At 43.5% G+C, this 12588-nt stretch overlaps 1 protein-coding gene across 6 annotated transcripts in view; it reads right to left on the reverse strand.

Moving 5' to 3' along the window:
- SCN8A (sodium voltage-gated channel alpha subunit 8) overlaps positions 1–12588 on the reverse strand; it is a 144225-nt gene that overhangs the window by 95943 nt on the left and 35694 nt on the right. For all 6 annotated transcript variants that reach the window (XM_077328672.1, XM_077328669.1, XM_077328668.1 and 3 more), the window contains exon 2: positions 6553–6882. In XM_077328672.1, the coding sequence (XP_077184787.1) occupies positions 6553–6828 (276 nt within the window). In that variant the 5' untranslated portion in view covers positions 6829–6882. The remainder of the gene's footprint in view (positions 1–6552; positions 6883–12588) is intronic.

A 12588-nucleotide genomic window follows, 5' to 3' on the forward strand; every position in this document is an offset into this window, starting at 1 on the left:
GGATGAAATGCACCCGAGAGTGCTCAAAGAACTTTCCAGAGAACTTGCAAAGCGCTTGTCCATCATCTTCGGAACCTCTAGCAGATATTAAAGGGAGCGATCTGCAAACATCTGGAGGACAATTTGGTGATCCAAGGAAGTCAGCATGGATTTGTCTCCAACAGGTCCTGCCAGACCAACCTGGTTTCCTTTTTTGACCAAGTAACAGGTTTGCTGGATCGGGAAAATTCGGTTGATGTCGTTTACTTGGATTTTAGTAAAGCTTTTGACAAGGTTCCTCATGATGTTCTGATGGATAAGTTGAAGGACTGCAATCTGGATTTTCACATAGATGGATAGGGAATTGGTTAGAGAACTGCACTCAAAGAGTTGTTGTCAATGGTGTTTCATCAGACTGGAGAGAGGTGAGTAGCGGGGTACCTCAGGGTTCGGTGCTCAGCCTGGTACTTTTTAACATATTTATTAATGATCTAGATGAGGGGGTGGAGGGACTACTCATCAAGTTTGCAGATGACACCAAATTGGGAGGACTGGCAAATACTCCGGAAGATAGAGACAGAGTTCAACGAGATCTGAACACAATGGAAAAATGGGCAAATGAGAACAAGATGCAATTTAATAAAGATAAGTGTAAAGTTCTGCATCTGGGTCAGAAAAGTGAAAAGCATGCCTACTGGATGGGGGATACGCTTCTAGGTAACACTGTGTGTGAACAAGACCTTGGGGTACTTGTGGATTGTAAACTAAACATGAGCAGGCAGTGTGATGCAGCGGTAAAAAAGACAAATGCCATTTTGGGCTGTATCAACAGGGGCATCACATCAAAAATCACAAGATGTCATAGTCCCATTGTATACGGCACTGGTCAGACCACACCTGGAGTACTGTGTGCAGTTCTGGAGACCTCACTTCAAGAAGGACGTAGATAAAATTGAAAGGGTACAGAGGAGAGCGCCGAAGATGATCTGGGGCCAAGGGACCAAGCCCTATGAAGATAGGTTGAGGGACTTGGGAATGTTCAGCCTGGAGAAAAGGAGGTTGAGAGGGGACATGATAGCCCTCTTTAAGTATTTGAAAGGTTGTCACTTGGAGGAGGGCAGGATGCTGTTTCTGTTGGCTGCAGAGGAGATGACACACAGTAATGGGTTTAAACTTCAAGTACAACGATATAGGCTAGATATCAGGAAAAATTTTTTCACAGTCAGAGTAGTTCAGCAGTGGAATAGGCTGCCTAAGGAGGTGATGAGCTCCCCCTCACTGGCAGTCGTCAAGCAAAGGTTGGATACACACTTTTCTTGGATGCTTTAGGATGCTTAGGGCTGATCCTGCGTTGAGCAGGGGGTTGGACTAGATGGCCTGTATGGCCCCTTCCTACTCTATGATTCTATGATTCTATGACATCAGCATCCCCATGGCAAGTTTAACCTCCACATAGGCCCATTATGCACGGCCGCCGAAACGGCGATTTCGGGTCACATGGAAAACGCGGAGGGGGAAGACGCGACGCATACCGGTTATACACGGGGCGGGGCGTGACGGCGGCAAAACCCAGAATAACCGATTATGCACGCACCGATCCGGGCGCCGCTTCTGGTTGCGCCCCGCTCACCCGGAAGCTGCGCTTTCTTTCGCGTTTCACTGACGCGGCTTTTTCGGCGGCATGCACCGAAGCTGCAGCCGGTTGCAGCCGGCTCCGTGCGTTATCCGTGATTTTAGTCGCCGCCATTCCACCCCGAATGTGCGCTAAAACCCCCGTGCATAATGGGTCTTAGTGGAGCTCATTGTGTTGAATTAAAGGAATTGTAAAGTAAGTTGCTTTGCCCATGAGGGATAGCAATCCTACTCACTAGCAGGAACAGGGTCTTCTCTGATGAGTTTTAATGACTATATGGCTGGGATGTTCCCAATGGGGACACTGATAATATATAGCCCAATGCACTGAATAGCCCAAAATTAATAATAGTATGATCCTAAACATAGTTCACCCTTCTAAGCCTATTGCTTTCAATGGACTTAGAAGTGTTTAACTGTTTTTGATTGAACTATAAGTTTCCCATCGGAGTTTCCTGATTTATAAAATGTCAATCTGTTGCAAGACCTATGGATAAAAAGAAATGGGGACACAATAGGAGCAAATGTTCTGGTGCCAGTCTGGCCTCTATCAGTCATTTTCCCCCAACAATGCAGTACCACCATTAAGACAAATAATTTATAGTATTGGTACATATTTAGTGAGCATAATGGCTCCATTAGCCAAGATCTGGTCTCAATGAATACTTTAAAAAACCTTCAGATATATGCCAATTATTCTCAGCAAGCAAAGGGTGACTAGTTTTTTGACTTAGTATAGTTGCCAAAAGTGGGATAAATCTTTAATCTCTTTTATAATCTTCAGCCTTCTTCAGTATATGGGCACCTTTGGAACTTCAGGGGGGTAATAGGGGAGGAAAGCTATGGCAAATCTAGACAGCATCCTAAAAAGCAGAGACATCACCCTGCCAACAAAAGTGTGTTTAGTCAAGGCTATGGTATTCCCAGTTGCAATGTATGGCTGCGAAAGTTGGACCATAAGGAAGGCCGAGCATCAAAGAATTGAGGCTTTTGAACTCTGGTGCTGGAGAAGACTCTTGCGAGTCCCTTGGACTGCAAGGCGAACAAACCGGCCAGTCCTAGAGGAGATCAGCCCTGACTGCTCCTTAGAAGGCCAGATCCTGAAGATGAAACTCAAATACTTTGGCCACCTCATGAGAAGGAAGGACTCCCTGGAGAAGAGCCTAATGCTGGGAGCGATCGAGGGCAAAAGAAGAAGGGGATGACAGAGAATGAGGTGGCTGGATGGAGTCACTGAAGCAATAGGTGCAAACTTAAATGGACTCCGGGGAATGGTAGAGGACAGGAAGGCCTAGAGAATCATTGTCCATGGGGTCACGATGGGTCGGACACGACTTCGCACCTAACAACAGAGTGTGCCACTACAAAATGGCTGCCATCAGAAAATGTTGGGAGATACCAGGACAAACATTCTGAATGACTGCTCCCTGGAGAAATGAAAGTGATGCTTCCTGGGATTTTCTGAAGCACTTTTAACTCCTGTGATACTCAGGATTGGCACTTTGATATGAAAAAGAAACAAGTGGGTGATAAGACCCATATCAGTGGGCATCACATTGGGAATCACTGGGATATAGTTTCTATTACCCTTGCCACCACAAAACTATAATTTGACAAAAACTATAATTTGAAGGAATTTGTAATTTGTTTCAGTGCACTAACATCAAAGCTCTCCTATATTTTGGTGCCACTGACTTTTCAAAAATAATCAATATACCTCATAACTGCTGGAAAATTTAAATCTAGAGTTAAAGTTTAAGATGCTTTTGAGCCATAACACACATACCCTGATTGTATTACAAATCCTTTGACCTGTAGTTGTAACTTCATGCCAATCTAGTCTTTCCCCTATATACAACTTTTTAATTAGAATTAAAACACAGAGCCATGATCCAAATATCTTTTTCATATGATTGAAGATGTCGTTTTGAAAAAGCCTGGGCAAAATTTCAAACCTTCAAGTAGAAATGTTATTTCAAATTATTTGGAAAGGAAGGCTTTTAAAATGGATTCTACAATGTTTGTGAGAAGATCAAAAATCACGGAGAACGAATGCACGCTGAACATCCCACATGGCCAAGGCAGCAAAATCAGGAAATGTACCATTCTCGTTTTTGTGGGAAGAGACACCGTGTCTCCATAAAGAGCAGGAAGTTGGAGGAGGAGTTGTTAATCAACACCATTCCTAGGGATGTTGATAGCTGATGGTGACCAAAAAGATTTTAGAAAAAACTCTCAACCCCTTTCATGGTTGTGTTGTTCTCTGCAAGGCCCTAAGTGGCACTGGCAGAGGCCACCTGCTTGTTTTTAGCTTCTACTGGAATATAAACCACAAGTTTTCATGAGCTGGAACACACGTGATGCATGGTATAATCCCTTATACATATGTTAGGCTTTAAAATGCCACTAGACTCTGTTGAGTTTTGCTGCAACAGACTAACATGGCTTCTCCTTTGGAATTACAAGCGCACTACCTCCCAATTGGTTTTAGAATGGTAGCCTTCTACCCAGCATTATAGTTCATCTCCATTAAAAAAACCCTCAAACAAGAAGGCTGTGGCAAAACTACATGTTTTGGACCAAATGTGGGGCTTCCAACCTTGTGTTTGCTTACGACAAGAGGAAAAATGACCCACAGCTTGGGGAGATTTTAATACTATGGTATCTATGGTATGTATCATGGGCCAGATACTTTTCGTGATTATTATTATTATTATTATTATTATTATTATCTTTCGATTTATTGCCCGCCACTCCCTTACGGCTCGTGGCGGGTGATAGGCTTTTGCCAGTGTGTTCCTTTGTTTTCAATCCAACAATGGCAGTTTTATGATCAAAGGTTGTTTAAATCTGTTACGGGTGGATTATACATTTAATAATAAATAAACTAATTCCAGGTCCTAGACTGCCTCAGCTACAAGCTCACAACATGAGAGTTCGAGGGACTCTATAACTATAGAGGACACTCCATACAACAAAAGTGTAAAGGCCAGGAGTGTAGAAAGGAGACCAGGGACAGGAAGCACAAGTTGAATTCCAGATATACTGTAGAGAGACACAAGTCGAAGTTCAGGATCATGGAGGAATCCTCTCCATCACTGAGTTATCTTTCCCTGTATGGCTGCTTATCTCAGCATGTGTTTAAAGAGAAGGAGGAGCTAAGGTAACCTTGTTCTCTATACATATGCACTAGCAGCAGGTCCTGTCAAATGATGGCAAAATATGGCTGCTGTAGTGAAATGGTATTCATCCTATGGGTTGGGATTGTCAAAGCCCCATCTGCTAGGTCATGAAATACTAAAGAATTGTTATATTTTGCTGCTTTTTGGAAGGACTTGCTGCTATTGTAGTAGAGAGAATGGCACCATATCGCCTACCTCCCAATGGTGAGGCAAGGTCACTCAGCCATGGAACGATTTCCTTCTTAAATAAAACAGTTCAGAGTAGTGTTGGGCGCTTTGGCATCCGAAACAGCCATTATTGCCTGAAGCAGCCAGCACCATGCCTCCCCTCTCCCCATGGTGTTAGCTGCTTCAGGTGGGAATGACTGCTTCGGATGCCGAAGCACCCAACCCTAAGTGTCTCTGGCTTCTTGTCTTTATTTCAAATGACCGATATGTTATCCGAATATATCCGAATATGCTTGTAGCTGCCACCTTAGGTTAAAAATAGGTCCTGGTTCTAGAAAGATTGAAGATTATTGGTCCAGAAGGCCTTGTAACCCAGCTGGTGGACCTCCACCAATGACTAGGATTGCCAGATCCCTCTGGGCAGCTGGTGAGGGAATGGGAGATGAGCTCACTGGGAGCTGGGAGTTTTTCTGCACACTTCAGAGATGTGCCTTCATGACTTCCAGTGTGATCCAAAAGTGATGGAGGCATGTCAGGCACATCAGGTACATCAGAGCAATGCTCTGGTTTGGGAACAAAAACTCTACGGTAGCTTCTACCATAGGGTTTCTTGAACTGATTTGGGAAACCCGCTGGTCCAATAATTTTGAATCTTGGGAGGTCTTCTTAGGAGATGCTCCAGCAGCTACACGGAAAATTTGGTGCCTCATCCTCAGCCCCACCAGCTCTAGACCACTGAATAGAGAGACAGGTTAGATCTCCCATAGACTTTAAACACTCCATAGAAAACAATGGAGCTGAATTGATTTGGGAAACCCAAAGCTTGTCAAATCTGAATCACTATATTGATAACAGGGCTTTTGAAAACAATTCAAAAAAGTCAAAACATATCTGGAATCTACAAGGTGTATCATTCATTTCCCACAACATATGACAACATTTAAGGCAAACAAATTATATGACCTCATTAGAAGCTTCTTTGGCTAGCCCAGATGGTATCATGAGTTCCATCACACATCCCGATCAAACGATGTTTGAAAAGCATGTGAATTGGTGCTATACATAGGCCCTGGAGTTATAGTGGGCATTTAGGCAGCCACTTCATCATGTCTGTATTCAATCTCTTTCTGGCAACATCACAGGTTCTATGGATGGAGAACATGCATGTTAACTGACTCAACACCACCACGGCATTTATCCATCCTGGCTGAAATAACATTTCCTGCAAATAAGAGTTGTCCCTGCTCTCAACATTATCCACCACTTCTGTCTCATGCCTTTTCTGCCTTCATGCTAGATTTACAGCCCTGAAAAATGGCTTAAACTGTGGAGCAAGCTTTTTATGTGCATGTTGCAATGCTATCTGTTTACCCAGCAAACTATCAGATGCATTTCTTCCTTCACACTGAAAAAAAAAAAACGAACATACAATCGAAAGGTAAAATGCATATTTTAAAAGCCCTTCAATAACGTCACTTTTGTCCCCTTTCGTACACAGCTGGACACACAAAGGAAACTCCAGCCACCAAACCTGTAATTCCTTTGAGGATAAAAGGACCGTGTTTTAAATAGCTGGGTCTTGCTGACTCACTTTCTGCGTCATATAGAAAGGGTCAAAGTCCTCCAGTGGTACAGCAACCAAGCCTTTTGGGATGTCCCCATAGATGAAAGGCAAATTCTTCCCTGCCTCCAGGTCACTGTTTGGTTTTGGTTTGCTCTCTTCATCATCATCTCTATGGCTGCTGTCTTGTTTAGGACGCTTCTTCTTCTTTTCTTCTGCAACGCGCTTCTCGATGTTAGCCAGAGACTCCGGAGTGAAAGGTCTAAAACTATCAGGGCCTGGTGGTGCAAGCAGCCGTGCTGCCATCTTTTCATCCTGCAGAAACTTCTTTAGTTATGTTGCGCCAAGGACAGGTCAACTCTGTATGGAAGAGAACAGGACACAAATCACATCAAGAGCATAAGGCCAAGGGTCCATCTAGTCCAGCACTGTGTCCCCAGTGGGGGCCAGTCAGCCGCGGGGATGCTCATAAGCAGAGCCTGCAGACAGCAGCCCTCACTTGCTGACTTCTCCCCACATCTGATTGTCATGGTTAATAATGAACAATAGAGCTATCTTCCATAAATCTGTCTGGTTCTCTTTTAAATCCCTCTAGGGCCATATATGGTCTGGGCCCGGTGTACCTATGGGACTGCCTCTCCGAAAACATCCCTAGAAGAGCCTTGCAATCAGCCAGAATCAACAGGCTAGGAGTCCCAGGCCCCAAAGAAATCTGGCTGCCCTTGACCAGAGCTCAGGCTATGTCGACCTTGGTTCCTACCTGGTGGAATGAGCTCCCAGAAAGCATCAGGGCCCAGGCCTATGGCTGAGGCCAGTAAAACAACTAACAACATCGTATTGGCCTTCCTCCTGTACTCCCACACCCAACCTGGCCTTACATCTGTGAGTGGAGGTCTAGACGTGTTTTAAAGATGTTTTAAAAATGCTGAATTGTGATTTTAACTGCATCCTTTTAATACACATTGTTCATTGCCCTGAGTCCGCTTCGTTAGAGAGGACAGTCTAGAAATTTGAATAAATAAATAACTAAAATAAGCCAGTGACTATCACTGTGAGCTTCACAATAATGAAGCTCACTATCAATAATGAAGCTCACTATCACTGTAAGCTTCATTGAATAAAATAATCCTTTCTTTTGTCTGTCTTCAACCTAGTGCTACATAAGTTTGTAGGGTAATCCAAAGTTCTCACTTCATATGAAACAGATGAAAATTTCTCTCTTTCTACTTTCTTTACACCATGTAGACATTTGTAGACCACTATAGTGTTGCCCTTCAGTTGGCTTTTTTTCTAAACTAAAACGCCCCGGATATTTTAACCTTGCCGATCCTGTGATCGTTTCCATTGTCCTTTTCTGTACCTGTCCCCATACTTCAGTAACCTTTTTAAGGGGCAACAACCAAAACCTTATACAGTATTCCACATGAGGCTGAACCAAGAACTTGCATATGGTGTGTACTATTTTGGCAGCTTTATTCTCAGTTACATTCCAGATGGTCGCTAGCATGGAATTTTCTTTGCTAAACCATTGGTCATTTTCTCCACATTTTCAGCAAGCGATCCAACATAATCCCAAAGCCTTTTTCTTGATCTGTAAGCATCAGCCGAGACTCCATCAATGTATGTGTGAAATTAGGATGTTTACCCTCAGTGTGCATCACTTTTAATTTCCTTACATTGAATTTCACTGGATATATTATTGCCTAGCAATAATAATTTGCTTAATTTGGAAAGGTCCTTCTGGAATACCTCACGGTCCCCTTCTGTTATCAACATCTTCAGCAATCTGAACAACATCATGAACTGTCTGAAAATGTGCTACATCACAATTCATCTGCTAGTCTCAGTTCATTTAAGAATCAATTAAATAACCCTGATCTCAAAACAAATCCCTGGAGGACACAGATGTCCACCTCCCTTTCTCTGCTCCCCTCTTTTAACCAGTTACCAGTCCATGAAAAGACACATTCTCACAACTCATGTCTTTTAAGCTTGCTCAGAAAGCTTATTCCAAAACATTTGGTGAGCCCTCTCATCAAATGATTTTGGAAGTCCAAGTATAATGGTTCACCCTTGACATTCTCAAAGAACACTAACAGGTTGATGACACAATGCCATTCTTTTACAGAAGCTATGCAGTCACCTCCTACACCAGATCCCAATCAGAATCAAACACAAGGTCACTTCTTCTTTAGTCAGCTCCATGACTAACTGTTCTGGGATATAACTATCACATCAAGACATTTCCTGTTTGTTACGATTTGGGAAGACATTTGCTCATTAGTGTGAGATCACAGTGGTAGTGCATTACAAGCACTAACGGTGCCATTCTACACAGAGTTACTCTTATAAGCTTCTTTTCAGACCTAGTATTTCAACCTACACTAATTTCATGTGGGAGTTTGTTCCTTCAGTACTTTTTAAACTCCACCACCCACAACTGGGTTATATCAATGGATGACTTTGTCCCATTGATTGTCCCCATTGTTCAAGCCAATCACAGATAAAAAGTGGTAGCAGCTAAGTGTTTTTGAAAGAGAAAGTGAAAAAGCCTTGCTCATAAACATCTCAAATGAGATGCCACCAACTCTCTACCAAATTTGCTCACACTCCATTTGTATCTGACCAGGTTGTTTAACACTGGATTCCTTCCTGTGCCAGGGAAGACAATTCTGAGATCTTGGCTATACCTACTACCAATAATATTTTTAAAAAATCATCAAAAACCTGCAGAAGATCATAAAAGAAAAAGGAAAGATGAGCAGAAGGGAAATTAGGAGAAAATGTAGATGGGGATGTGTGAAAAACTTCACTTTCCACAGCCCCCTTCCAGTATGATCATCAGGAAACATTTATCTAAAAAAGCTTTGTGGAAATCCACGGCAGAGCCAGGAAAAGGTTGGTAGTGGCAAGACAATGTTGTGCAGAAGCCAAAATAAGAATGGCTGCAGTTTGGATTGAGGGGCAAAATAAGTATTGGAAGCAACCCTAGTCTGACATGTTAATCATACTGGTTCAGTTTAAGAAGCAGTCCAAGCAGAAGATCATAAAGCCAGTGAGGTGCAGTGATTGGACTAGGATCTAGTTCAGCTCCGTACTCTGCCATGGAAAATTGCTAGGTGACCTTGGGTCAGTCACACACTCTCAACCTAACCTACCTCAGTGGCTGAGTGGCCAACATCCAGGTGGGGTCTAGAGATCTTCCAGACTTTCAATTGATTCCTAGACTACACAGATCTGCTCTTCTAGAAAAATAGCTGCTTTATGGAATTTTTCCTGATTGAGGTCCCTCCGCATTCCAAACCTTGATCCCGCCCCCAGGCTCTATCCCCAAATCTCCAGAAAACCCAGAGTTTGACAACTTAACTCACAGGGCTGTTCTGAGGATAAAATGAAGGAAAAGACTATAGTTATCACCCTTGGATTTCAATAAGAAAAAACGAAGAGTATAAATTTAAACCTGATTGCAAATGCATGATAGGAAACTGCATGTTTGCATGCTTCCTGACAGGAGGCCCCTCCCACGTTATCCCACCGCCTCATCATGGCTTTTTCCTTCCCAGCAAGATTGCAAAGAAGCCTAAAGTGTGGACAACCCAAACTTCGCCCCCCGCTCTTTGGGTTGTCAATCAATGCAAGACACCGATTCCTTCACAGAAGCTGTTTTGTAGACTCAAACTTCCGTCCCCAAATCCTGAAATTAATTTAAAAAAATACACGTTCACGTTGCTATGGGGAAACAGCACAACAATAAAACATTTCTCTAGATCCCTTTTCAGATACTTTGTGTAATGGTCTCTTTTTATGTTCGGGTAGATTTGTGATAGGCTGGCCATGGTAACTGGACCTCGATGATTATTTGTTCACAATACAGATTTAAAACACAGAGCATGGACTCCAAGCTAATAGGGAGATGGCTGCTTCATCACGGGTGCCCCCTTCTTTCCCCATTCATATCCTACTGCCAGAAAACACAAATAGGGATGTGTTTTAGCTGCCCAATCCCAATATTACCGTGCACAATGAAGATAACATTTTAGTTGTACTGAGGGCACATTGCTTTGTGGTCCTGTGGCAACATGGACCATGCCATTTTTAAAAAATTCAATCTGGAAATGGAGAGGGAGGGTGAGTGCAAGGGTGGGCAAAAGGCTACAGAGAATTTTGTGCATTTCTCCCTTTAGACAGCCTTGCAGCATGACAAGAAAGGGAAGTTTTTGTGTGATTTCGCTCATCGTGGAGCAAACCAGATGAAAACTTGCACCAACTCCTGCACAGCCGTAGGCTGCTGCTGACATCATGTGGAAGCAGCACTAAAACCCATGAGCAATGAGAGGCTGTGCAGAGGCAAATTCCAGGTGCAGAAATCATCTAACTGTAAGACTGCAACCAATGAAGTTACTCTCCATGCATGCACTTTTTCTTTCCCCTGTGACTTCATAAAGTGGCAACACCACTGTCCATGTGTTTTCCATTACAGCCAGCAAGGTTTTGGGGAAAAAGCAAACAGAACCCACCACTCAGAGGCCAGGCAGGACACTCTCAGAGAAATTCTGTTGACTTGACTGAAGAAAGCTGGAAAGTCTCTACTTTTCCTGCCAACAAATCGAGTCCCCATGTTGGTTCCAGCTGACTGTAGGGGTACATAGTGGCAAGGTTGAATCTTCTAAGGAAAAGTTAAAAAGAGATCTTGAGATATCATGGTGGGGGAAAATAGGCTGGAGAGGTCAAAGGCAGTGAGTCTCTCAGAGAGCAGTATGAGGTGTCTCCCTTGCATTTTTAGCTTTTGTGCAGCTCTGATGACAGCATAGAGTTGCCAGCTCCAGGATGAGAAATTCCTGGAGATTTGGGGATGGAGCCTGGGGAGGAATTTCAATGAGGTATAATACCATTGAATACTATAGGGCATGGTCCGCAACCTTTTTAAGGCTGCGGACTGGCGGCGGCGGGGAGGGCGATCGCCCAGCCATGCATGCAATGCATCGCACATGCGTGGCCCTGCTTCCCTCTCCCCCCCTCCCAAAAAAGAAGCTTGCTGGGCCGCAAGCTAATCGGCCTCTTTTGCGCCCGATTTGCTTGCGGCCTGGGAAGTTTCTTACTGTGTGGGGTGGAGTGGGGAGAGGGAGCTGCGGCCCGGTGGTTGGGGACTACCGATATAGGGTACTGTGAAACAGCCATTTTCTCCAGGGGAACTGAGATCTGTGGTCAGAGCTCTAAGCCCCACCTGTAGGTTGGCACCCCTATGATTGCAGGCTATTGCTATTAAGTACTCTAAGGCTGTAAGATCCTGCATATTTACTTGTGAATAAGTGCCATTCAACTCATTGATGCTTACTTCTGCATCAACATAGATTACAATTCCATAGCAAATGGCTCACAAATGCCTCACAGCAGACATCCAATTGTCTATCATTTTGGTTCCCTTCTTCAAGGGCAGTAAATAACTAGGGTTTAACTGTATAGTATGTTAAATATAATCATGATATTACAAATATTAGATTTTTTTAAATTTAGAAATGTGTAACTATGAAGCGACAATAAATTTCTTAGGTTTTTACCTGTCATAGTATTTTCTGGCCTAGTTCTCACAAATATAGTAAATCTGGGTCTGAAAATGGAACACACTTTTCATATTCAAAAAGAAACATCCTAATGCAGAACAGCAAGTACCAATGGCCTGCCTGGGAAGGACTGGTCAAATAGAACCAAATGTAAAAGGCTTCAGGTACCTATATACCAATGCCTGAAGCATGGGAAATAAAAAAGAAGAGCTCGAGCTTCTTATGCAGACAGAGAGATATGATTTAGTAGGCATTACAGAGATTTGGTGGAATGATTCCCATGACTGGAATGCAGTAGTGAACGGATATGAGTTCTTCAGAAGAAACAGAAAAGGTCAAAGACAAGGTGGAATGGCACTATATGGCCCATTATGCACGGCCGCCGAAACGGCGATTTCGGGTCACATGGAAAACGCGGAGGGGGAAGACGCGAAGCACACCAGTTATGCACGGGACGGGGCGCGATGGCGGCAAAACCCAGAGTAACCGATTATGCACGCGGTGA

This window comes from Paroedura picta, chromosome 3 (genome assembly GCF_049243985.1).
Source record: "Paroedura picta isolate Pp20150507F chromosome 3, Ppicta_v3.0, whole genome shotgun sequence".
In the NCBI taxonomy this organism is placed as follows: domain Eukaryota; kingdom Metazoa; phylum Chordata; class Lepidosauria; order Squamata; family Gekkonidae; genus Paroedura; species Paroedura picta.